Raw genomic sequence first — 27743 nt, forward strand, 5'->3', positions numbered from 1 at the left:
GTCGGTGCCGACTTGGTGCAGGCGTACAGGTGCGACGCAGCAGTGCAGAAGACAATCCAGCACATGGGTGCAAGCACCATTAAAAGCCCGCTTACACACGTCTGATGTGTCTACAAGTGTGGTTTGTAGTTAGGCCCACAAGCTGATAATTCTTGTAGTTCACAATCTTTCAAATGTACGCACTCTGTGCACATTAATCGGGCATAACATAACGCCTGCACCGCATCTGCACCTTGGCATTTGTTTCGACTGTTGCGCTGTGCCTGCACCGCAGAAACAAGCTGCACAATTTCTGAACTTCTCGTGAACCTCCGTTAACTGGTTCACAGTTGTGCAGATGAATTGAGCAGACCTTTTAAGTGCTTCCACATGAAGCTCTTATTTGCCCTTACGTTGCTTGGTGGCCTGATGGCTGCTTCAGGTATTGTACAAAATGTTCGATTCAACATTGAAAGAAAATTCAAGGATATGAATGCTCATGAAGGCCAAAATTCAGTGACATACAAATGCATTAATTCTGCACATAAACTAAAAATTGTCAAATTTCCTTCTTCCTAGCTGCATTCAGTTAAGCATGCTACTAAGTTGGAATTGCTGGAAAAGTGTAAAAAAAGGCAATTCTCTTTTATAGTGTAGAGTGTCGACTGATAACTGGCCTTACGGCCAGAAATGATGTGCTTACCTTGAGGAGGATGCTCTAGTTCAGTGCCAACTCTAATCTCTTCATTCAAATACATGTAAAATGCAGAAATGCTTTTGAGACTACTGGAATAATTTCAATGAAATTTGTTGCATTTGAGAGAAAAAGTTAAATTTTAGTCATTCTAGGCTGCATAATTTTGATTTAGGACCTTGAATATTTAGGAAAAATTGCTGAGAGTCAGTAAGCTTACAAATATAAGCACAAAGTTTACAATTTCATAGCTTTTGTATCAAGTTGTAAACTTCATACGGAAGTCTTTTTAATTTCACAATTTTCAAAATTTCCTGCCACAAAAAATTGCCCCCTAAAACAGTCTCTACATTTCAGCTTTTTTTTTTTTTTACATGTAACCAACCTCATCGAATTCTGCTGCTGGCTTCAGAGAAAAACTATTTCTCTGTTCCCATGTATTCAGATAGGAGCTCCCAAGATAAAACTGCCTCCAAGTCAGGTAAACCATTGTATTAAAGAATATTATAAGGAAGAGGAGGAGAAGGAAAAACATTTATTAAAAGAAAGAAAGGAAAAGCAGGTGTCTTTCTGCTTGTGTGGGAGGCGCCCTTAGTCCAGGACTCCTGCGGCTCTTGCTGTCTCCCGGGCTTGCCACACCTGGTGTAACAAGAATTGTGTTCTCATTTGAATTACTGGAGTATACTTTTTCCTTTGTCATAGGTGGAAAAGTAAAGTATCAGCAACGTTCTCACACCTACACTGTCCTTATTGGTATGTAGTGTGACTAAATTCTGCTTTTGCATTAGTTGTGTTGATAGCATGCTTGTTCCAAATTCTTATTTGTTCCTTTTGCAAATTTTCATTTTGTTCACAGAACTTTCCAAAAGGGGAACGTATCCAATAAAATAAAGCACTATTTTACTTTCATGCTGAAGATTCATAACTCTTACAAATTGATGTGGTTTCTACCTGGTGATCTTCACTTCACTAAAGAGTTATGAGTTAGGTACTAGGGTATCCCAGCAACATCATGAGCAAGCAACACCATCTTCTCTCATCTCTTAGAGAAAAAAAAAATCGTTATAACTTTACTTCACTCTGCAAAATGCTTAAAGCATAAAAATATCACTCGTTTTTTTTATTTTTACATGTTATAGTACACAAGCGCCTATTAAACAATGAACAGTACACCTCATTGTCTTCTCCCATCCAGTCATCCCTGGCCCAAGACTAAGCGACTGCCAGGTCAGCAAGCCAAATTAAAGAAAGTGTACCACACATGAAATAGGACGCTGAAAAACTTTTAGATAAATTGTGTTGTAGTTTAACCTAACCCCTCCTCCTACATGACAAAAACTTGTTTGCATGTCAAGGTAGCATCAGAAAATACTAAATTTCTTTTCTGATTGAAATTAAACCTGGAAAGTATTCTATCAAGTGCAGAGGGCAGAAGGGCATTAGCAAATAGCATAGCTTTCAAGATTTTTCACGCAGTGCCTATAGGTTGCCTTGATGCTGCCTCCAATCTCCCTTGTACTGAAGCATGCACACACACATTATACCTCCATTGATACCGAAGTCCCACTCAAAAGTCTCTGGCCAACGCAAATCATCCTGCATGTACCGCTGACAAGGTGTACATCTTTGGCGAAGTTATTTCCGATTCAAACATCTGATGGGCCAGAAAACTATAAATTTCGTTATGTCACCAATAACCAAAACACGAATTAATATTCCAGCTTGCAGGGACACAAACTCACTGCTGTTACTGAACAGCGCTCCGTGGCATTCAAGTGAAGAATGATCTTGATCGTCACTTATACGAATAATCATTCGGTTTTATGGCTGGGATTCCTAGGTCATGTGAATTGTAGTGGAGCTGCTTAGTGTAGTGACTGATTTGGGGCTGCTCAATATTTTTTTTTTTTTGATGCCACTCTAATGTCCGCCAAATAAAAGAAAATGTTTCTTTCTACATTGTGTCTTATCATTGCTTTGCAATTTGCAAGCACAGTACAGCAAAAAAGGGGCTTTGCCTTACATTGGTTCTATTTGAAATAGGCTGTTTATTTCGGCATACATGCTGCAGCTTGTGCTCTCCAGGTCTCCAAGCATGAGTACCTGCTTCTGAGAAGATGACAGCTGTAAGAAACAAATGACTCTGTGTCACACAATTACAAAAACATGAAAGTGCCTGCTTTATGATAGATACAAAAAAATGACAACTCAGGCAGACTGGCAGAGCAGTCATCAATAATAAAACAAGACATTGCACAGTTTATTTGCCTAAGAAATGAGGTCTGCACATCAAGCTTAGCAATTCTCGGCAGCTTGCTCGCTTTATACAATCAGTCCACATTGTTAGCTCAACATATCCGTTTGATGGATTTCACAGTTCTCTTTAACACTCTGCCTGTCCCTTACTTCACCAAATCTGTTGTTGCTGTGAGCACCGCTGAAATTACAGCGGAATCTCATTGATAAGTGTCCAGGAAATTGTAGCTGTCATTCGTTTTAACATCTATTTCAACAAACCAGTTGGGCAAGGGCCTAAAAACCAGCAATTTGGAACCATCAAGTTACAGTGCACAGGGCTGGGCAAACACTTTGAAATTGGGTGCCAACAGCACAGAAGGTTGCACTACCCGCCGTGGTTGCTCAGTGGCTATGGTGTTAAGCTGCTGAGCACGAGGTAGCGGGATCGAATCCCGGCCACGGCGGCCGCATTTCGATGGGGGCGAAATGCGAAAACACCCGTGTACTTAGATTTAGGTGCACGTTAAAGAACCCCAGGTGGTCGAAATTTCCAAAGTCCTCCACTACGGCATGCCTCATAATCAGAAAGTGGTTTTGGCACGTAAAACCCCACAATTTAATTTAATTTTAATGTTTGCACTAACTTTCCAAATGCAGGCAGATTTAGGTGAACAATCACATTTAAGGTGGAGGTTATGTGCTGCTGATCTATGGTGTAAAAACACACATCTTGCTTTTACGTTGGCCTTGTTAATCAAAGAAACATATGTGCCATAGAATCTTGACTGTGGGTAATATTAGTGATAGCCACATTAGACAACTGCACCCGTCCTTCTGGGGAGCTTCTTTGCATTCTTATGAGAGGAACTTTTGAAGTTCAACCATGTTATAGTGCTGCACAGTGAGGGCAATTTCGTTTCAAGGCCAGTGAACCAGGAACGCAAAACATTTCTCTATGGAGTGAACAGCGTACCCTACTTTTTTAAACTTACCAAGCTGATTGAGCGTATTTTTTCTGTCCATATCGCCAACAGAAATCTGCCAATATCCAGAACGAAGATCAATAGAAGAGAAATAGCTGGAACCATGGAGGCAGTGAAGGACATCGTCTATATTTGGGAGCAGGTAGACTTCCTTCTTAGTAATTTTGTTCAGATGACGGTAGTCTACACAGAAGCGCCACGTGGCGTCCTTCTTAACCAAAACCACAGGTGACGCCCAGGGACTTGAAGAAAGCTTAACGATGTTTTTATCTAGCATTTTGTTCACTTCACTTAGAATTACTCGGCGTTCCGATGCAGAAACTTGATATGGTCATCGGTGAATAGGCGTAGCATCGCCAGTAGAAATCCGATGCTGGACCGCGAGCGTCTGGCCTAAAGGGTGATCGTTTGAAGTAAAAAATATCTCGGTAGGAGGATAATACGTGGCAAAGGTTGTCAGCCTGCGCAGAGAACAGGTCCACCGCAACCATTTTCTTTATGTTGGCATCGGTGCCCGAGGCTGGTGCAACGGGCTTGCTAAGCTCAGAAGAACCATCGGTTGATAAAGCTGCTACGTGATAGTCGCCGAGACAATCAACGTTGACAAGGCAAATACCTTGCAGTAGGATTTGCTTTCCCAATCAAAAGTTAAAGATAGGCATGCGAGTATGGTTAGCAGTAACAGTCAGAATGCTGTGAGGCACGGTGATGTCATACTGTGGTGGAATGTTGGGCAGAGGAGTGACGAGGTACTCGCCATCAAGAACAGGTGGGCAACACAACAGTTTAATATAGGCTATTGACTTCGGTGGCAGGCGAATAAAGCAGGTGAGGCGTAAGCGACACTGGGGTGCGTTGGAAGGTTCTACGAGAATCGGCAACTCAAGGCAAAGGGCAGAGCAGTCAATAAGAGCAGAATGCGCAGAGAGAAAATCGAGTCCGAGAATTAGGCCATGGGGCAATGAGCAATCACGGTGAAGAGGACAGGAGTGTGGCGGCCGGCGATGCTCACACATGCCGTACATATGCTGATGATAGGCACAGTACCGCCATCCGCAACGCAACCAACGTGTGCAGACACTGGGGTGAAGTGCTTTTTCAGTCGTCGTCGGAAGGCAGCACTCATAATAGAAAGATGTGCTCCTGCATCGATGAGTGCAGTGACAGGTGTAATGGTTGGAGTCGGGCATGAAATAGATGGTAGCTGGCCCACGCGGTCATCGAACTTATCCACGCTGAGGACGTTGTTGAAGGGAGAGACTTGTTCTCATCAAGAATGAGGAATCTGGGATTTATTTACAGTATCTGCATGAGAATGTGACAGTTCATCAGTCTAACATGACTGAAAAAGGAATGCACCCTGAGGAGCCGCCAACGGCTCCTTAAATACACTGTCCTCCCGAAATCCCTAGGTGAGGGAAAACGGCAGTTCACCGCCGACTAATTCGGAGCGTCCAAAGTCATCGTAACCAACCCGCCTTTGAGGGGGAGGGTTTATGCACTCACTTCTGCACAGGTTGCACTGACCACACCAAGGTGAGAGGGTTTTCGCAGACACTGTGCTTGACCCGAGCAAGCGCCTCTTTATTCCAGAGTTGACCCTGCAGTCAGTGGCCGCCGCATCTGTCCATTGATTGATGCGCGAGACGGGTTCTAAGCTGCCTGATACGGCACCACAAAATATCTTCCAGGAGCTCCCCTGCTCCAAGCAGACCTTGACGGTGAACACACTAACAATACTTGCTCCGTCCACTGTGTCTAGCCATCTCGGCACCCTTCCGTTGGAAACGAGGCGCATTGTCCTCCTTACAAAACCAGTCGCCGCCACAGCCATGGTAGCGCCGATGGGCTGGGGACTGATGTCTGGTCGTCCTTTCAAAGCGAGTCGTCACAGCAGACCTGGTGGCGCCTTTCCGTCGGTCCCTTCCTCGAAGATCGCCAGCACCTGCTGGTCGAACGTAACACAGGATACCCGTCAACGTCAAGAAAGTTTTGGTTCGTAGGTAACATGAGCAGAGAATTTGAGGGCAGGGTCGACAACACAGCTTCACCTCCAGAAGCTGTGGTGCCTAGTTTTTTGGCTGCATCCAGGAGGCAATAGGCGGCGAGGAGAAGCGACGGACCTTGGGTGTACGAGACTAATGGCATTGAGATGAGGGCGAGTGGCTGTAGCGAAGGTTCGGAGGTGGGGCATCAGCGGCAGTGGGTTCTAGGCGGGTGGCATAGGGAACAGTAGGTCCAAAGGTGCAGGAATAAGCGCAGGCGTATGTCCGAGGAGGTGGTGGCCATTGGTTGCGGCAGTGACAAGCGACGTGGTCGATGCGACAGCAGTGGAAGCAGATCGGCTTGTCATCAGGGGTACGCCATTTGGACGGGTTGCGATATGTGGCAGAAAAAGAGTGCCGGGGATGAGGAGGGCCGCTAGAGAACGGGGGAACGCTGGGTTGAGACGTACAACACACGGAGTTCAGACCCATGTTCTCAAATTCCTGTCTGACGACGGCCTGAATCCTGGCAATTGTGGTTGCTGGCGGGTCGGGAGGTGTTGCAGAGAAGGCTGGCCAACAGGTGGCCTCGAGCTGGCGGCGAACAATACGGGTTCGGTCATCACAGGTGGTCGCCTGATGTGGTCGACCCTCACATGTCGACGTAGCAGCAGTGTTGGGTAGCTGCGTGATGTGGTGTGTGATACGGCGGCTCTTAGCTTGTTCAAGGCGACGGTATTAATTTGTCATGGCGCCGATAGGAAAGACGTTGCCGAAAACAAGAAAATTGAAAGCGTCGTAGGCGATGCCTTTTAGCCACCTTGTCTGCTTCAGACATAGTATGGTGGGCTTTGTGGCAAAGAGCCGAGACGTCTAGGATGTATCAAACGTATGGCTCTGTAGATGTCTGGTCACGAGGCGCAAGAGCCTTTCTCGCGGCAACCTTGCACCCAAAGGGGTCGCTAAACAGTTCTCGTAGCTTTACTTTGAAACTGTCCCAGCTTATTATCTCGTCATGCGTTCAGAGTCGCATGCGTGGGGTGCCACCGAGATAAAAGATTACATTAGCAAGCATAATTGTTGGATTTCACCTGTTATTAGCACTGGCGCATTCATAGAGCTTGAGCCAATCATCAACGTCCTGTCCCTCCAGGCCACAGAAGAGACCAGGGTCACGATGTTGGGCAACCATGACGATAAGAGCAGTCGGACAAGCTGAAGCCATTGCAGATGCGGTCTCGTCAATGGGAGGTACGGTGACAAGCTCGATGTACCGACCACTTTGGAGTGCCGTGACGAGGACGGGGATCGCTAACCTCCACCAGAATGTTGCACAGACACAGACGAAATACACAGATGAAAGAGGCTATTGACATGCTATTTACACTGGAGCCAGACAGCCAGGCCGACACTCGCTCACGCCATGAGCCCAGACACACTTCATCTCTTCCTCGCGGCGGCTCATCTCTTGAGCATCTCTCGATGAGATCGTAATAATATGAATGTCTGTACTACATAGTGTGGTGTGTAGTGTGTGACACTGTGCAGCAGATGGAGAGAGACAATAAGCAGACGAGAAAGAATGTGCGCGCAGAGGCGAATTCCGTACTGGATGGAAGACAACGTTGAAGAGCGTCCGGCACGTGAGCACGCAGCACAAGAAAAAAAAAATGAAAATGCATCCAATCAGAAGAAAACACAGAGCTTCCAGGGGCCAATCAGGAAACGAAAAATCGACGAGAGCAGCAGAAAAGCGAGGTGCGCTGGCAGAAGGGAGAGTTCTAGGAAGCGACGCCAAGAGAAGGTCGGTTACCGGACTGGGAGTTCAAGACCGACCGGCAGGTTGCGGACCCGAGCCACCAGGACTTCACCCAACTGGGACCTCCTGCCAACCCGTTCCTGGGCTTCACCACTCTACCCGATCGTGAACGGCTGCTCGAAACCGGCGAGTTTCTGCGCCCATGAGCAGAACGAGAGCAGTCGGGCTATGGGCCCGAGTTCTACGCCCAGCTGCCTGGCCAGAACGCCATCACCATCTGCCGCCGCCTGCCTTCCCTCTTCAAACCGGAGCCACCACACTCTGGTCGCCTGTTCATCCACCAATCCCATCGACATTGTGGTGAGACATTACATTCTTTTCTGTTTTTCAAATCCCCTTCACCAATGAGAAATTTCGCAGCATCCCCCCTTCAAGTATTTATTGAAGAAAACTTTCAATCAAGAATTCATTCATGCTGATGTAATTATGCAATGAATTACACAACTTCATTCAACTTGCTTGAACAATGAATAAAGAAATTAAATGGAAATCATTAGTCGGTTGGACTACACCTTAACGTGCAACATAATTGGTGAATGCATATCCATAATTTATTTCCTTCCATGTCAATTAATTTCATTGCTCTGAGAAATTTTCTAATTTTTTTTGTGCTTGCATTACTATGACCACAGCTAAAGTAATGCAAGGTGGCAAATTATTCACTGCTGCCAAAAATTAAAAAAAAAATTATTTTTTTTTGCCACTTATCGGCAGCAATGCAAGTGGAAAACTGCTTAGCAAGATTTGTATCTAGCAAATACGTATGCAGTTGGCATCTTCATAACAACAGAGAGGTGGATCATGCTACACTGAGGCTGAAGGGCTAACAGGACAAACCTAGCTGAGCTAGACAAGGGTGGACCAGTGCATGGCACTGGCTCGGGTCAGGCCAGGGAAAAGTGTTCATGCAGTGCTCTACTTTTATGCACTGTTTTCAAGTACTGAAATTTCATCCTTAAAATATTTCTAGGTATTGCAAGCATACTATGCTCTTCTATATCCATCACAGCTGCCTCTCATTTTCACAACTACCTAAGCTTTATAGCTCAGAATAGCTGTAAAAATAAGGTATACTGAAGCGTAATGTTTTGTTTACGTGTTCCTGTCGTATGTTGAAAGGCAGCGTTTTGGTTGCAAGGCGACTTTCAGTTGTGTTTTGCCTCGGCACCATGACCATGACGTATTGTCAAAAATTCATTCAACATGAGAGATAGCAGTTGATGCCATAACGTCACGCTTACTTTTTAAGTAGCCGGAACACATTTTTACACAAAATGAATTCGCCCAAGGCGCACGATCACCAGGTCACTACAGATGTTGGTAAAGCACTATTTATTTCACACAACTGTTGCACCTTCCTTGCAACTGTTGCATCTTCCTTTCCTTAAATTCTTTTCTTTTTCACACGGAAGGGGTGGTTTGCATAAAATTAAAATATCCGGATACACAAAAATACGGAGCAGTAAAGGTAAAGCGGCAGATGAGCAATATTCTCGCACCAACGTAGTGACAAATGAGCTGCTGCAAATGCTTCTTAACAGTCATGCTTTAACGGTGCGAGTGGTGCCTGCATTATGTTTAGAAAAAATTTACGATGCACTACCGAGGTTTTGCTTCGTTTAACATGTTAAAGGTAAACAGCGGGACTCCGCTGTTATACTCTGCGTCGTCGCAAACTACTGAAAGGCGTCACAACGCATCTACAGCGCGTAAATGGATAAAGTAAGGCTATCAAAAGCTCGCCTTAAATGCAAATCGGAGCGCCGAACCTACGCGTCCTGTTGGAAAGACTAAGCGAGTGCTCTTCAAAACGCAATAAACAATGGCCACATATCGATTTATCAATAAAGATCGTTATAAAACGATTCTGTGTACTGGCGGTGCAAAAAATACTAGCTGTTTGAAGAATTTAAACCATTTAAACTGGGACTGAATCCTTCAATGACACGGACGCCCTGCAACAAACCAATAGAATAACTTATAACTTCCGAGCACTGAGAACAAGATTAACGCTTACAAAAAAAAAAAAGAAAGATTGGCTTTGCTAGTTTCTGTTTCGGTTTCTGATGCATGAAGCGCCACCTGCTTCCTGAAAAAAGTGCCATGGCAGCTTCCTGTTTACTTTTCGAAGTTGGCGTAACTGACGCAGCTGAGTGTGGCTGAGTCTCGAAGCTTTCGTGTGCCGTTATGCATAACGCAATCTCATTGAATAGATGCTGTGAGTATTTGTGGAGCCTCTAGAAAGTCCTGCATCGATACGTGTGTGTCTTTGTATACGCGCCATCTCTGGAGGTAAGCAAACCCTCTCAGCCAGCTTGCGCCGACCTTCGTTGCAAGGGCAATATTTGTAATTTAATACATGCTTTATCGGTATACGGCTGCATCTGACCGCCACTTTCTTATAGGCCTGATGAAAAGTGGTATTGAAACCACTACATGGGTACTACCGTAACCGTAATCTCTACCGTAATCTTAACCTGCGTTTTCATTTGCTTCAGTTCTAGTTCGATTTCAAAACAAAATCCCATTAGTTGGTACTCATCGTACATTATATGCTTAGCATGTTGGCTTCGCCCGATTTGTCCAGAATAATATATATATCATCGCCTTATAACAGACACGTCGGTATCGGAGAAGCTCGCAGGTGGGTGTGCCGTTTTTACTGCCTAAAGTACGTATGAACGACGTAGATAATGACACCTAGTGATTCCTAAATAACTTAGAGTAAAGAAATGCTGTGTTGCTGCGAAATTTTAGTAATAAAGCAAAGATACGCCTGAAATGTTTTTCAGTGAAGTATTCGTGCACATACTTGGGGACGTATTCTGAAACGTTCCACTTCGGCGATAGTTTGCCTAGGCAACAATTTCGCCTTCAGGCGCGCGCTGAGATGCTAAAATTGCATAACAAAATACAAATTGCATAGCAAAATGCAGTGGTGACTACCAGCTGATGCTTTTTGCGGGAATTACCAATATATGTAGCAATCAAAATGCAAGAAAAAGTAGCAACAGAAGAAAAAGAATTAAACACCTGTGAGTTTATTCAACCATACACTTGTGCATATATATGTGCTCACAGGTAGTTCTAGCTTTCTTTTATTGTGTGCGTGTTTTGCTGCACTACCCAGATACCATTCCATGATGACCGACCAACAAGCCCATATTGACACCCTTGTCAATTTCATTTCTAGTACAACAGGCTTTTTTCAATATGTTCCTCGGGATTTTGGGCATACTGTTGCCCTCATTGCCACGGCTGCTAGCAGCACGTGTGTCCTAAGGTTCCGTATTCATAACAAGCAGCTTCCACAGGATATAAAATCGTTGTTTACTGGTTTCGCACCATTCGAATGTCGGTCACGGAAAAAGAATTTTGAAGATTGTATGTGCTAAACGACTTCAGCAGGCATGTCTCCACAGAGATTACCTCAGCGTGCAGATGTTTGATCAGTATGAGCCGTGCGTCGCAAGGAATCTTCTGTGGAGGCACCTGCACTTAGCTGATCAGGCCACCAAGTTCCTTTGGCAACCTCAAATAAGACTACTACGGGCTCACGTGGACAAGAATTGACAGAAAGCAACAAGTGATTTCTACGTTTCTGAAGGTTTCATCCTTCCCAACAGTGTGTGCAAAGTTCTTGGCCTCGGTCCAAAATTTGCCCAAGCTACCAGCTGGACTAAACCGGAACTTCCCTGTCCATCATAAGTAAAGTGTCCAGAAGAGCCCCGCAAGAAGATGGTGTGAGGATGAACTCGGAGGGTTTAGATGCCCTGTTACGATGTAAGCCCCAACCTTCTAAGTTACCTGTAAAATGTGTAGTGTTACCTGAAGAATAATTCATTGTGTGTTATACCAGCTGACAAAGAGGGTGGTTTTGCAGTTTTTTCCTTTAAATGTTTCTTGGAAAAAGCCAGTCAAGCAATTTCTGCAGTGTTGAATGAGCGCAAGCATGTATCACTTATGAAAGCAACAGCGAAACCAAGTGAAATTTACAGAAAGTTTAATCTCGATAAACTAAGGAAAAGTTCAGAGATGTAATTTTTAGTAAGTGCACAAGGAGGATGTTCCTTTTCAGGTCATAATTTTCGAGAGGAGTACCTGGCAGAAGCAAGCTGCCCTGTACCTGGTTTCAAAGCTGAACGTTAGATTGATGACCAGTTTCTTGTAAAAGGTTCTGACAAATCCTTGATTTTGTTAGGTTTCACGGCAAAAAGGGCTTCAAGGCCTTCTCAGCTAAGGTCAGAGAATTATATTATTCTATCCTGCTCAATGACCTTATTCAATGTGTCGAGGATTGTATTGACAAATATGGTGCCGTAAGGCTTTCACAGGAAGCAGGTTGTTTCAGTAGAAGGGTATTTAGAATTATGGTGTTTTTACATGTCGTCAACATTTGCACAGTGGAACAATAGGCTGCATCTGCAGAAGAAAGGCATTTGCATAGGGTTGTGTCTGGCTCCCGTCTTTAGCAACCTATATTTAGCACAATTAGATAGGCACATATATGACCACCTCACGGGACTAACAGTTTTTCAGCGAGCTTTTAGATTTGTCAACAATTTTTTAGTGTATCTGGATTTCCCTAGTAATAGTTTTCTAGAAAAATGTCCTGATGTCTAAGATTTTTTGCGAGTGTTTGAGACCTCTTGAAGTGCAATACGTTTCAGTTTCTTGACTTTCAGTTCATCTCTACTGATAGTAGGACTTGCTGGGCTTACAGTCCATGAGCTAAGAAACCCCTTCTCCAATTTCGTTCAGCCCATTTGAATTTGGTGAATAGGGGCATAACTAACTAATAGGGATGGCTTTCTGCCCACTGCTGCGCATGTGGATGTAGGCCGAAATTCAAAACATGTTTTATCGTTGCAAAACAGAGACCGTGTTACACGTGAGATAATCAAAGCGGGAGAAATTCTACGTTTAAAGAATGGTTGAATCAGCACCCCTCTATTGCTCTCACTGACGAGGAGATCAGACACCTCGGGCTATCACCACGTTGAATTTTGTGTGGCTTTGTCGTGGCGTTCTAAGTATGGTTGGTGGGCTATTGTGTGACTATAAATAGCGATGCTTTCTGAAAAGAAAATAAACAGTTGGAAGTTCAGCACTCCGTTCTCTCTTCTATCCCTTCTGGTGGCTTTGCGCTGTTAACCTGAGTTTGAAGCATAATTTATCAACAAGCCCAATCTTAAACCCTTCGTAACTAACATGTGTTTCAAAAACATCCTGATGAAAACCAGTTTCCAGCAACAGGCTGCAAGTCTTAAGGAGGCTGGTTACCCTAACCATGTGTTGGTGTCAATGGCAGAAAGGCTGCTCAAACAGGAACATTCGAGACGATGCCTCTGTGCAAATGCAAGAGCTAGCAGCCGTGACCAGGTGAAAACCGCTGTGATTCCGTATATACACCAGATATCACATAGCCTGAAAAAGATAGGAAGCCAAGGTAACGTGCGGGTGTTTTTTCAGCTCCAAATAAGCTAAGCACCTTGTGTAAAACCACTAACCCAATAAGGACAAAAAAGCCGGTTTGCGGTAGAATCGCAAAGATGAGTTCGTCGGATGCGCTGTAGGAGTGGTCTATCATATTCCACTGTCATGCGGTAGATGCTACATAGGCCAAACCGGAAGATGCATTAATGAGCACTTAAGAGAGCACAGAAATATAGTGTATCAGGTGATGATTTTCTTGCTTTGCATTGCAATACATGTCCATGTCGCCCTCTTCTAAATGATACCGCTGTTATATACAGGGATAAGCACAAGTGTGTAAAATTAATAGTAGAAACTGGGCAAATCCTCTCGGCCGCTGACCAATGTATCAGCGAACTATCACTATCATTGTCCGTGAGAAAGTTAGATTATTTGCGCATGCCATGAAAGTTGACTGCATTTGCAATGGATCATTTAGGTTTCTTGGTGTTTTCTTGTTGTACCGGTTTTAGACAGTGGTGGCTCTACTCATGAGCCATATATACAGTCGACTTCCATTAATTTGATCACCTCTCTGGGGTTTTACTTGCCAAAACCAGTTCTGATTATGAGGCATGCCCGTTAATTGATCCTGACGGGACCATTGAGACTGGTTGAATTGAACAAAAGGCATAAAAGAACATTGAAACATGCCATTGCTTCACTTTACAGTATTTGCCTTTAAAATTAACTTTGGCCGCGTTTCAGTTTAGCGCTACACCTGCAACCGTCAACAGCTACCAACTCGCCCAGTTTACTATTTTTCTTAATTTTAGCTTCACTGCAATACAGCCATGTTATGCATAGAACCATACCAAGCAGGGAAAGATGCCATTGTTGCAAGACAGCATGTGTTCCCTAGTTTACGTACATGCACATGTGCAGTCTCCAGTCACAGTATGAGCACCAAGACGCCTAATAGGTGTATGGGCAGGCCTTCAGAGTTTGATATATTCACACTCTTTTGTTGGCTTTTAACATCTCCTCGGCTTATCGCAGTTTTTTCAACTTACTGCCTTCCTTTTTGCTAGCTTTCCCAAAACACATGATTGTTTTCCACTTCTCTGTGCACGGCACATTTACTTAAAGAACACATACTAGGCCTCATTAATGGTCTCATATACGAGACATGCATGGAAGGTGAAAAAAGGACTCAAATCACCACTGAAACGTAAGAAACAGCTCTGAATGGCTGCCAGTATGCTTATTAGGTGGCTAGGTGCTCCTACTGTGACAGGAGACTGCATGCCTGTATAATCAAGGAACACGTGCTATGTCCTGTGACAGTGGCCCTTTTCCATTCTTGGTATGCTTCACCACAGTAAGTTGCATATGCTTCAGCGCTTAACACAGCTGTATTTGGGCAAATCTGACCAGTGAGGTTCGAATTATCTGACGAAGGCCAATTTTGAGATTGAAATAACAGAAGTTTGGGCTAACAGAAACATATTTAATTAAATACAAAATCAACAAAACTTTACTTAAAAGGGGTGACTGACTACTTCTATATCATTAATATATATTAAAAATGACAAGAGGCCAAGCATGCTGCTTTGAGGAACACTGGAAGTAACTAGCACTTCATGGGAAGGGCAATCGCTTATGCTGACAAATTGTTTGTGCTTAGTTAAGTATGCAGAGATTCAGCCAATTAAGTATGGCAGAAGATTTGTGATTTCGAGCTTCTCAATTAGTTTTGAGTGTCAAACAAGCTCAAATGCTTTTCTGTCTGCAATACAGGAATATAGCATCAATCTGGCCAGGTTTATCAAGAATGCTAGCAAATGCTTGCATGTATAAACCCGTGATCCAACTTCCAATAAATCGTTGAAAGTACCACTTGTGTGTGGTCTCTTCTCTCGTCTGTTTTGTGTATGGTTTCTGCGCTAAGCACTAAAAAAATGTTGTACCAACAATGTTAAAAGTCCACCCTTGCAATGTAAAGTTTCTTTTTTTTTTCAAAAATATTCCACACTTCTCTGAAATGTGAACATATTTGTTATTCAATATTCAATAGGTCAGTTTCGTCAAATATCCATATTTAATTCTATCCAGAAATATCAGAATATGAAAACCCCTACTACACATGGGCCTTGAGTGGAGCAGTATGGCCTTAAATGCGTGTAATCAATGCTACTTACAGGGGACACAAGAGGTGAGTCTGGGGTTTTATGTGCAAAAACCACGACATGATTATGAGACACACAATAGTGGGGGACTCCGGATTAATTTTGACCACCTGGAATTCTTCAATGTGCACTCAATGCATGGTAAACAGGTGTTCTTGCATTTCTTCCCCGTGGAAATGCAGCTGCTGCAGTCGGAATTTGATTCCGCGCCCTTGGGATTAGCAGCACACAATGCCAAAGGCATTATGGCGGGTTTTGAAACTCGAGAGGTGGAAAAGAAACCGCGGAAAGCTTTAGAAGAGATGTTTTTTAAATTGTTTGACACATGTAATGCCAGTCACAACCAGGCTTCTGGTCAACTGATCAGTTTGTAAATGAGAGTGACTGAAAGGTAATAGTATCTGCCGCACCAAGAGGACATCAGGAACATGTTCACATTGTCCAAATGATAGTTTTTACAGCCTCAATTGAGAAAACAAATCTGTTGGCTGCCTAAAGGCAAGGCATCCCTACTGCGCGACTAGAAATTACTAAGCAAAGCAAAAAAGTACCTGCTCTATATGTCCACTCAGGAACTGCAGTTCCCTTTGAGAATGGTCACCACATGCACCTGACTTTCTCCCTAAAGATTCTAGTGTGTGTAATTATTGACAGAAAGGAAGATTTGATAACTTCTAATTGCGTGTTCTCCAATTGAATACAAGTCCAAATGGTCAACAACTATTTGATTTACATTTGACATTTTGAACATTCGCACAGCACAAGCCATACTCGAGAAGAACACCATCAGTGCAGATTGTGAAACACCTGACGAGTAGGAAAAAGAAAGCTTCGTTTTCAGGGCTCTGAAATTATTTTGAGTTTTGTGCAAGTGCACCGTCAGTAGCGTACCTTCTAGTGATCATCAAGGGTTCAGCATTTAATATATCTGCTCTTACCAACACTAACAATACGAGACATTCCTCTAACAATTCTTTCCTTCCTCAAATAAACACTAATTGTCAATGTTTACTGCTCTTTTATGGTGATTAAACACTAAATTAAACCACCCCCTATTAAAGCCTGCCGCACAACATTAACATTCAAGAGAGATATGAAGAAATATTTACTATCGACACTACTGGCTACAGACTCATTACTACGAACATATATTATATACAAATTTATTTTACCACTTTCAGTGCTTCTGTACTTGCCTAATGTATCGCTTTTATTCTCTATATCCCATTGTCTTTATTTTTTCCTTCCTTATTTTTAGAAATTTTAAGTTTTTTGTCGCACAATATATATTTCACTTGTACTTTGCATATTGTAAGCATATTTTTGTTTCTAATTATCTCGTACATTAACCCTGTGTTCTTTGATATGTGTCATCCCTATGTTTCCATAACGTGCCAATTACTACATTTTTATTTATTCATACACATCATCTATTTCATTTGCTTGCATTTGTAAGCACCTTCCTTGTATTTGATTACTTGCTTCATTAACTTCGTGTATTCTGATGTGTATCACTGCTATGTTGCCATAATGTATTCATTACTATATTAACTACTAATAGGTCCCACTGACAGTTTTTGTAACTCTGGGACCTCCATCTGTACTAATGATGAATGATGAAATAAAATTTAGGTATTCTGCATAAATTGTGTAATTATTAGGTATTAAACATCACCATTGCTAGATGTCACAGCGGCACCACTTCCCAGGTTTTGAGCCACCTCTAGTAGAACGAACAAGTGATCTTTTTTCATGAAGTGTATTGGCTTCCCACATGACATCATTAAGAATACGCAAAGCAAGCCTCCTCATTAAGCTTATTTTTAGTAGGATATGAAGGCACAGTAATTGACGTACCTGTAAAAGTAAACACACTAATGTAAGACATGTAGATGTTTCTTGAGTCCAATGGTAGACTTGCCTGAGATAACAGATTGTCTGCCACTGTTGTCTACACACATACTATTGACTAAGAAAGTTTACGGACCACGGGATCTCAGAAAATGCTAAATATCCGAGCAGCCTTTAAAAGTAGCCAGTAAAACCGTACATCACAATGTTCGCATATACTAGTAGAGGCTGGAAATGGGAATACCAGGCTTCGTTTTGAGGCTGCGGAGATATTCAGCTTTTTGTGAGATCCCTCCATTCGTTAACTTTTTGGGTCGATAGTACATTTGTATGTGTGTGGTAGGGAAGGTATGAATTAGAAAGTTTCCCCAAAAAATCAGGGCTTTGCTATAGATGTGCCAGGCTGTAGATGTGCAGGCAAAAAGTGAAAAAGAATGCAATAACGTTTAACAATAGCACAGTGACAACAGCAACCAAAGCAAAGCAGCAGAGGGGTACATGTGGTGGCAGAAACTTGCACTGTATCTATTGCACTTATATTCTTGTACTGCAGGTGAGTGCAGAGAGTAAGTTACCGCGACTGCACACTGTACAAAACATAAGCGCTCTATGTAAACTTCGTTTTGAGGCCTTCATCACCACAATAACAAAAAAAAGCTGCATCTCTAAGTGACACAGGAACACACTAGGTTCAAGTAAACTGCAAGTAGCCAACACTACTGTCATTGTACGATGTTGTGTCCAATGAGGCAGGACATAGCCAAGGCCACATAGAATAAAAGTGACATTGGAGAGGAAAGGCTTTAGAGGAGGGTAATTTTTAACCACTTGCAGCTCTTTATATAGCATGGTGACATGAAGCTTTTTTGAGTAACCATTCGAGGAGAGATACTGTGTACGTGTAGGTAACACACAACTAAAATAGTTTCAGGGACCCTTTGGGTGATGAAGTTAACATTTAGTCTTTTTTTCTTTATGCACCCACAAGGTTCTGTTACACATGTACAGTTTTTCCGTGAACATTTTTTTTCCTTATCAATTTGTGTTGTACCTGTTTTTTCACCAATAAACTTCCAGTTGTGAATAGGTGCTCGTGTGTGTTCCTTACTTTCCTTGTACGATTTTGTTCTGTTTTCTTTAACTTCAGTCTTTCCTCAGCGGCAATGCTGATGTCATTGTTATTGATTTCTAGTGCTTTAAGCTAATATGGCCAGTCCTACACAATAGAGAAAAAGTGAAATAAAGAAATGCGCAAGATATGCATGCTGGGATGTGAAGTGATTGCTTACGATGGGGCAGGGTGGACACCTTAGGGAATGATGGCTGGAACAATGTTATAATTATTTTCTTTTTCACACTTTCTCATTGGTCTCAGCAGCATTCTGCTTACATTATCATCAGCAGGTCTACCAGTAAATGATAAACAAATTCTGACATTATACCAGCTAATAACTGCCTTGCTCAAGATGGACAACTGAGCTATTTCATGATAGGAGTGTTTGAAAACTTGCATCAATACTGACTGAACGAAATGCTATTTTGCTTCAGCTACCTAGAAAGAACTAGCATTATTGGGGTTGATCTCTTGATATGTCTTATGGTAAATGAATGGAGGTGCATTTGCCCATTTAGAATGAGAATAGTGGAAATTAATGGGACATTGAAAAGACACTTCAATATTCCGACGGTTGTTACAATTATGAAGGGGATGACAGTTCCCGTAGCATTACTGTTCTGCTTACCATTTAAAAGTTACCAGCTTACTGCTGTGGTTTAGACATTAAACTCTACATTCGACCTCACATTGGGTGTTGTTGTTGCACCTGCCTTGAACCCCACCCTTTCCATGCATATGAGGTGTGTTGAAAAAGAAACCGAACTTTTGCTATAACAGCTTTGCTGCTTATGGTACATCTTCAGTGCTGTCCCCTTCAAAGTAGTCCCCTCTACTGGCAATGCACTCTTCCCATCTTTTCTTCCATTTTTTGGAAAGCCTCCTGGAATGCAATTTCTGGAATGGCATGCAGGTCTCTTCTCGCATTGTCCTGGATCTCCTCTAGGATTTGGAAAGGGTCTAGGTCCGGAGAATATGGTGGGTGGGGCACAAAAGGAGTGTGGTGTTTCGCTAAGTAGCTGCAGACAAGGAGCCACATGTGAGCCAGGGCATTGTCATGATGCAACATTCAAGCCTGATTTTCCCACAATTCAGGCCTCCTACTGCACACACAATCTCTCAAACATGTTAGGGTTCCCTGGCAAACTTCTTTGTTTACCATCTAACCATGTGGCACAAATTCCTGATGGGCAATGCCTTTGCAGTCAAAAAACACAACCAACATCACTTTCATTTTTGACCGACTCATGCGTGCTTTTTTTGGACGAACAGAACCTTTGGCCACCCACTGCGACGACTGCACTTTCGTTTCAACATTGTAGGCATAAACCCATGTCTCATCGCCTGTTATGATGTTCTTAAGAAAGTTTTCATCGTCATTGGCAGCGGCAAGCATTTCCTGGCTTATTTCAACACGGGTCTGCTTCTGTGCACCAGACAACAAACGTGGCACAAATTTTGCACTGACACGACGCATCCCAAGTTTGTCACTCAAAATTTCATGACATGATCCTACGCTGATATCCACGTCATCAGCGGCTTTTCAAACAGTCAAACAACGATTTCCACGAATCATAATTCGAACTCTCTCGATGTGGTCATCATCTGTGGATGTGGAAGGTTGTCCAGGCTTGGGATTGTTACTGACCAACATTCTTCCCTCTTCAAAACGCTTGAACCAATCATAGCACTGCGTGCGACTCATATAGTCCTCCCCGTATGCTTGGCTAAGCAACTGAAATGTCTCTGTGAAAGTTTTCCCAAGTTTATAGCAGAACTTCACACACACACACTGTTCTTCCAATTCCTTCATTGTCACTTTGGCACCAATCCGAAGAGCAGCTTGTTCATGTGCTCACTTCAGCGGCTGTAGCTCGCCAAATAACAGCCAGAGCGAAACGCAGCGAATGGCAGTTTGTTGTCTAAACCTGCCGCTACATGCGCTCAGTAGCCGCAGCGCGCTCCCTCTGCTGATTGACACGCTATTTCAAAAGTTCGGTTTCTTTTTGAACCCACCTTGTATATATTACTGTACACACACACACACACACAAAAACCTTGAGTCGTAAGTGAGCACTGTGTCTATATTATCTGTGTTGTAGAGTCCAGTTTGTCAGTCCACCTAAATTTATTTAGCATTGTTTATAAATTCTGCTTAAGTGCTTCAAGATTTTATGTATTCTGTACACTTCTGCAGGTCAACACGACCACATATTTCATGTAAGTAAAAGTTACTATGCAGAAAATGCTTGTTTTATTTGAAGACTAAGCAGTTTAAGTGATAATGCATGTCCTGACTAGGTAAAGTTAATGGAAAGTGACCAAACATATTTTTCATGAAAGAAAGGCTATGTATATGTACTACAGGTAATACAAACCTCTATTTGCATGCCGCTGCTATAGCTCCCATGACCAGTGTGACTTGCTTTCTGTAAGCAGTACAGGCTGTACAGAGCTGTCAAGTCAGCTAGTCTTTAGCCTATCTAGCTTGCTTTCCTGGTGCTTTCATGTATACAAACCAGAAGGCCGCCTTCTACAGTATTATGCTGAAGATTATAAACGGTTGCCTGACACTTTGCCTTGCAATGTTCACAGGCATTCGGCTTACCAGGAGGCATCATTTGTGTTGGCAACAGTAGGTGAGAGGTAAATAAAAAGTAAAGTACACATTAATTTAAAAGCCTTCATCTTCACTACATTGTGCAACATGATGCCTTTCCAAAGGAATGTAGCCAGTGCCATCTGCAAGCACATTGCTCACCAGCTGCAGTGGCTTCATATCGACACAGGTGACACGCAAAGACATCATTGTGCTTGAAGTGAGGTGCATGTAAAGCACCACAATCCAATAAAACTGCTCATCTTTTATACATGTACTGCGTTTTTGCTCCCACTTTGAGGATGACATGATGAGCCTGAATGCCATCAGCCATCCCATACAAAAACTGTCCCAACTTTCATTCAAATGACTCAACCTAACTGTGATAGGCTAGCAATTTTCTTGTTTGGATATGCTGTTCAGTTTGTGCATGTTATAGTGCAGGCATACCACCAATTGAGTTAAGCATTGTGAAAATCAAGTACACTACATTGCCTGCTTAAGCACATGAACATTAAGCAACAAAATCTTTTTCTGCTCATGCAGTGACCTACAGCTGCAAAGGAAGACACAAAGACAGTGCAGACGTGTAGGTAATATCAAGTTTTGATGCAGACATAGTAAGCTGTGGTGAAGAATGAAGTGTAATCTGTGTTTCCACTTCTGCATGAATTTTGTGGAATAAACCATTGCAAAATGAATGTGTGGCATCAGCAACAGATAGCCAGGCACCATCACAAAAAGAAGCAAAATAATGCTGGGGAGTGGTTGTCGAAAGTTGCAGGTTCTGGAGGAGAGAGACAAAAGGACAAGACTGCATCGATCAATTGGACATGACTGAAGGCATGCACGGTATGTCGAGCAAGAAGCGGATAGAAGGAGTATTAAGGAAACGCATGAAGGAGAAGTCTGACAGTGTGTGAAGGCAAGAGCATCACATAAAAAGAAAAATTTGAAGAAAGTAGCAAATGAATAAGGAGATCGGATGCCAAGGAGCAAGCATTTTCTGCTAGAAATGTTATTGCTCTCCTGTTCGCCACATAAGCATTGCGGATTAAACGAAGTCTCACTGTTTCGTGCAATGCGTTTGTCACTGGCTGACCACAAATAAATCGCTGTGTAATGAGCATTAAAAATTTCTTTTCAGCTCCTACTTTGTGATTGATGAGCCGGCTGTGTTTATATAGGTGCGGATCCACCTGCAGAGGGTCATCACTGAATTGCATTTTTTTTACAGGAGCGTGGACGCCTGCATAAATAGTGTTTTTTGACTGACTGCACATGTTACCAGGCTTTTTATCAATCTTTTAAATCACCCACACAGGCGTACGTTATGCTCTTCATTTAGTACAGAGGGTTAAACATCGAAAAAATGATGCAGCTCAAATAGGTTGAACGTGTATGCGTTTTCTATCCGCAGTGACGGACAACATGGCTCGAGCGTTGCATAATACCGTTTGCCTAAAGCCAGCTTCGAAGCCACCAATGAAGCATGCGCATTGTATTGCGGCAAAGTATACCAAGAGTGAAAGCGGCCACTATGATATACGTGCCCACTTGCCGTCACGTCTCCTGCCGCAGTACAAGCACGGAGACGCCGAACAAGTGTACTGGCAGGCATTCAGAGTATTTCGCATGCGGTTGTAGCGATCTGAGCCCTTGTTTCGTCCACACAGAGCGCCCCGTATATGAGCTAGACATCGTAACAGCCGGGATTATTCAACGATCTACGGCTCAGATTGCATGGCGACGCAAGTACACACATACACATACAGAGTACAAAATTTTTATTCCCACGAATCTCCAAGTGTGTTGTATGCTCAGTTACATTAAGAACTAATGCATCGGCACGGCAGTTAATTCATAAACTGTTTCCGTTCCCGCAATTCCCCTGCAGTGTGTGGTATGCTGACCTTGATCAACGACGCTAATGAACAATGCATCGGCACGACGTAATGCTTTGCCACTAAAGTCATCCGAGAAGACACCTCACTTCCAAACGTATCCCCTTGCGACTACAAAATTTAATATGCTACCGTCGCAACAAAATAGCAACAAACTCACCTCGGACGCGGCTTTTTCGCCTTGCCGGTCACGCATCCTGTCGATTCTCTGCAGCAAGCTCGGCTAGGGACAAACGGAGCAAACGGTTTTCTTCCCCGTAGTACCTAAATGACGAGAAATTTTGAGCACCTAAAGTCCCCACATTTCTCCCTCGCAACCACTGCTCCTCGCGCGTGCGCAGAAAGAGCGGTGAAATCCAATTTCGATGTGCTCGTCTGGTTGTACGCTCTTGTTGTATTCTTTTCCCTATGGCGCCAGTGCAGGGCCGTCGTAGAATAAAGAACCAGCTCGGCTAGAGACAAACCATAGCCTCCTCTATTTTTAAGGAGGCTATGGACCACGGTGTAAGAAGTATATTCGTACACCGTGCTATGGACAAACAAAACACCAATTTCCCCCGTAGTACCTAGGTGAAGATAAATCTTGGACAGAAAGTCCCCACATTTCCCTCTCGCAACCACTTCTCCCCTGAGCTCCCCCACGTCTCCACTCAACGGAGACTGGCTACAGCTACAGACGCGCCAAGATGGAAGCATCCCTAGGTGGCCACGTGACTACAAAGGCAATGGAGGCATTGGGCAATGTCAGCGGCAGCGTCGCAGCGTGACTTGTGTCTAAGGAAATCTAGGGAAGGTGCGGTGTTCAACAGCAGCAACGGGGGTTACTGGCGGAACAGCATCAGGGAGGTCAGCGGCCGTCGCTGTGGGCCTCCACTACCACTTTGTGACCGCACCCGGCGCCAGTGCAAGAGGCACACAGGTGGGCCACTGCGCTCCTTTTTTTTGCCACAGAATGCTGCTTTTCGCCTAGTTGCTGCCGTGATTATCAGTTACGCGTGTTTCCGTTTCGTCATCACCTGGCCTGCTTATCAAAGCCCGATTTGAACGGCACCGCGCGCCCTATGGTTCTGCTGCGCGCGCGTTATGCAGTAAAACGGTACTCTGTTGCGTTTTTCCTTCGCTTGTGGAGCGCGTAAAAGAAAGTTTGCTAACTAAAGGCGGTTATCTGATAACAAGCAAATTTACGGTTCACTGACGCTTCAGCTAAAGCTAGGGAGCCTGGCTGACTGCGCCCCATGATAGTGGGTCAACATGCTACTGTGTTCATGTGACATGCAGCACAAGTGCAGTGTACTGCCGGAGTAGGCTAGAGTCCTCAAGTGTTTTGTCTGATGCGTTCACATATAGTTACTCCTTCCCGCAGCTTTTATAGGTCAAAATAGGGTATACTGAATATACTGAATAAAGAAGTTTCACTAGCGGCAGCCCATGAAAACTTTCCACTTGACTGTTAACTAGTGGAAGTGTTCGTTACGCGCTTTATCAGACCGCTTGCTGTCGGGAAGTATTGCCTTAAGCATTACGTAGCGGAGCTCTGAGCGAATGATATACACTAGATGTGTATATACAATGACCACTATTTCGTAAATGTGAGGGTGTCTCACGGTAACGCATTAACGGCGTGAGAGCTCAATGTTGCAAGTGCTCGGTATTCAGGATTAAGCCAGACTGTCGCGTGCAGTCTGTGCTGTTCGAATCGCGCAGCCGTTCTCGCCCATGTAATATGTGACGACAGCTGTTTAGTACTGTTCTCGAATAAGTTTTGCAATGCTTCCTCTCATAAATGTGTATGCGTTTCAGCTGAACATGCCTAGGTGACCATGGGCCTGCAGCTGCTGCTGCTGCTGCTGGTGGTGGCTGGATGGCCAGTGGTAGGCAGCGGGCGGCTGGCTTTCACGCACAGCCTGTACAAGGCTAGTATTCCTGAGAACTCTGCACCCAAGCGCTATGTCCAGCCAACTGAGAAGATGGGTGTACACGTGGACAGCGCTCGCTTGCAGGTAAGTTGCTGGATGTGGCTGAAATTCAGACCAGCTACTAAAGAGGTACGCCGGGTGCAGGTCCGCTACAAGATTGTTGCTGGTGACAAGGAGCGGCAGTTCAAGGCAGAAAGCAGACTTGTGGGGGACTTCTGGCTCCTCCTCATACGGACCCGCACAGAGAGCACAAGTACAGTGGCTTTGAATCGAGAATACGAGGATACGTACCATCTCCGAGTAAAAGGCTCAGTGCATGACAGCTTGCATCTGCAGCGTCTGCCTGATGTTCACTGTGACGTGCAAATAGAAGTCACTGACAAAAATGACCTGAGCCCATTGTTTTTCCCCACTTGGTATAACGTCACGGTACCTGAGGACACACCCCTCCACAATATCCTGGTAAAACTGAATGCTTATGACCCAGATTTGGGTATCAATGGAGCAATCTACTACCGCCTGCTAAAACCCTTGCGGCAGTTTGCTGTCCACCCAACAATGGGAACAGTCTTGCTGACACGACCACTAGATTTCCAGAAAAAGCCTGCACACCATCTGACTGTAGTTGCAGAAGACAGAGGCCCAAAGCCCAAGACTGGCAGCATACTCAAGTCAAGCACAGCCCAAGTGGTTGTGCACGTGGAACCGGTCAACAGACACAGACCAGCTATCTTTGTGCGCCATGTCCATGCACTAGTGGATGCTCCTGAGGTATGGGCTGTGGTTGTAGTGACAGATGATGACCCTGGCATTCATGGCACAATTGGTGGACTAGCCATTGTGGATGGGGATGCTGACGACCACTTTACTGTGGTACCTGGCTCTCAGCCAGGAGAATTTAATCTGCGCATTGACCCACAGCATCCATTAAGGCACAGGAGTTATACACTGACACTCAGGGCTTGGGACCAAGGTATACCCTCTCAGTTCACAGATGAAAAGATTTCCATTAGCCCCTCTGAGCTGAATAGTGTGATACCTCAGTTGGAACACTCTCAGTACGAGGCTGATGTGCCTGAGGAGGCTCCTCCTGGTACTCCCTTGGTGCAAATAAAAGTGCGTGGCTCAATGCCTGCCATCTTTCGCATTGAGTCTGGAAATGAGGACAGTCGTTTTTCTTTGAACACAGCTACCGGAAGGCTTAGCACAGCTAATTGGCTGGATCACGAAGCAAAAGCTAACTACTCACTGCAAATCAGTGTTGCCAGTATGGCTGCTAGAGGCATGCACCTTAAGGCTGTTGCCACAATTAATATACGAGTGGTCGACTGCAATGACCATGCACCTGTCTTCGACTCCAGTCCTGTAGAAATTTTGTTGGAGGAGAATAGACCAGTTGGAGCCAAGATATTCACAGTTCATGCTCATGATGAAGATGAGGCAGAAAATGGCTATGTGAGCTACAGTCTTGTGAACTTGAATTCAGTGCCTTTTAGTGTTGACCCATTTAGTGGAGAAGTTTCGACAACTGAAGTACTAGACTATGAAACCATGCGGCGCAGCTACATGCTGCGCATTCGTGCCACAGATTGGGGTGCACCTTACCAGCGGCAGGCAGAAATGGCCCTCCTTGTGACATTGAGAGACGTCAATGACCACAGGCCCCAATTTGAAAAGGTTGACTGTGTTGTTCGTGTGCTGCATGATGCAGCTGTTGGTACTCAAGTGCTGACGCTGTCAGCTGTTGACTTTGATGATGGTGGCACAGGCAGAGTGCACTACAAGATGGACGCCAGCACTGATAGTGCTTGCTTTTACCTGAATGCTAGCACGGGTGTGCTGAGCTTGTCATGCAGACTGCAGCGGCCCGCCCATGTGAATGTGACGGCAACAGATGGTTACCACTTTGCTGATGTGATGACTGTGCTGGTGCGCCCTGTGGACCAAGAAGCTTCTGTGGAATGCAAGGATGCTGGTGTCATTGACAAGCTGCGCCACCAACTGCAGCTTTCAGAGCAGAAGAATGCCCAAGGCAATGACCATGGGGAACCAACTGCAGCCAGCTTTCTGGAAAATCGACATAGTCCACAGCTCAGTTGGCCTGGGGAGCTGGCTGTGAACGAAAGCACACCACTGGGCTCGGTGCTAGGCTACATCAAGGCCAAAGACCCAGATCATGGCTACAATGGCCGCCTGGTGTATGTGATATCAAATGGGGACCAGCATTCCTGCTTTTTGGTAGATATGCATACTGGAGCACTTGTGCTGGTTGCTGCTCTTGACTATGAGATTGCACCTTCCCACTTGTTGAATGTGACTGCCTATGACCAAGGCCAACCCCCAAGGTCAACCTCTCAGACCATGTTTGTGCGGGTACTTGATGTCAATGACAATGCTCCACTGTTTGAGAAACCGGCCTACAGCTTCGTGATCAACGAGGATGCTCCTAATGGGACGTCTGTTGCTCGCTTGAGGGCAACAGATGGTGATGAGGGTGCCAATGCAGAGCTGCATTTCATCCTCAGCTCTGAGCAGTTCCACATAGACAGTGGGACTGGTCTCCTGACAGTATCTGGACTACTTGACCGGGAGCACCATGACAGACACCTGCTCACTGTCACAGTGGCTGATGGGGCACTTCAGGATCCGCTCTCTTCCACAGCCACTGTCAGCATTGTGCTGAGGGATGTGAATGACAATGCACCACGTTTTGCACGGGCCCCTTATGTGGTGAGGATCCGTGAGGACCTACCTGTTGGTGCCCTGGTGACATCGGTGCATGCTGAAGATGCAGACTTTGGAGAGAATGGCAGAGTGCAGTACTCCTTGGACAGCCAGCATGCTGTAATCTTTGATATTGACCCTGATACTGGTCTTGTGCGGCTGGCTGCCATGTTGGACTTTGAAAAGTGGCGACTGTACAATGTTACTGTGCAAGCTCGTGACTGTGGGGACCCACCCTTCACCAGTGTAGCAAACTTGATTGTTGAAGTTGAGGACGTCAACGAGAATCTGCACGCACCAGTTTTTGCTGAACAGGTGAGAGCAAAAGCCCAG

At 44.4% G+C, this 27743-nt stretch overlaps 2 protein-coding genes across 21 annotated transcripts in view; both read left to right on the top strand.

The window, feature by feature from the left end:
• Positions 1 to 21956, top strand: part of LOC142578575 (uncharacterized) — a 31834-nt gene extending 9878 nt beyond the window's left edge. For 4 of the 19 annotated variants that reach the window (XR_012827239.1, XR_012827241.1, XR_012827237.1 and 1 more), the window contains 4 exons: positions 1086 to 1426; positions 3946 to 4036; positions 7033 to 9990; positions 11325 to 16948. Coding sequence is in view for 3 of the 19 variants with exons in the window: in XM_075687957.1 (XP_075544072.1) it covers positions 1086 to 1154; positions 1376 to 1426; positions 1530 to 1564 (155 nt within the window). In the remaining 16 variants the exon portion in view is untranslated. Of the gene's footprint in view, positions 1 to 1085; positions 1584 to 3945; positions 4037 to 7032; positions 10343 to 11324; positions 16949 to 20464 lie in introns of those variants that run through there. The other 15 variants (XR_012827234.1, XR_012827235.1, XR_012827233.1 and 12 more) reach the window with 12 other exon arrangements.
• Positions 21957 to 23491: 1535 nt separating this feature from the next.
• LOC142578574 (fat-like cadherin-related tumor suppressor homolog) overlaps positions 23492 to 27743 on the top strand; it is a 512562-nt gene continuing 508310 nt past the window's right edge. For both annotated transcript variants that reach the window (XR_012827230.1, XM_075687953.1), the window contains exons 1-3: positions 23492 to 23689; positions 24571 to 24770; positions 24831 to 27725. Coding sequence is in view for 1 of the 2 variants with exons in the window: in XM_075687953.1 (XP_075544068.1) it covers positions 24591 to 24770; positions 24831 to 27725 (3075 nt within the window). In the remaining variant the exon portion in view is untranslated. The remainder of the gene's footprint in view (positions 23690 to 24570; positions 24771 to 24830; positions 27726 to 27743) is intronic.

Source organism: Dermacentor variabilis, chromosome 4, assembly GCF_050947875.1.
Source record: "Dermacentor variabilis isolate Ectoservices chromosome 4, ASM5094787v1, whole genome shotgun sequence".
Lineage (NCBI taxonomy): Eukaryota > Metazoa > Arthropoda > Arachnida > Ixodida > Ixodidae > Dermacentor > Dermacentor variabilis.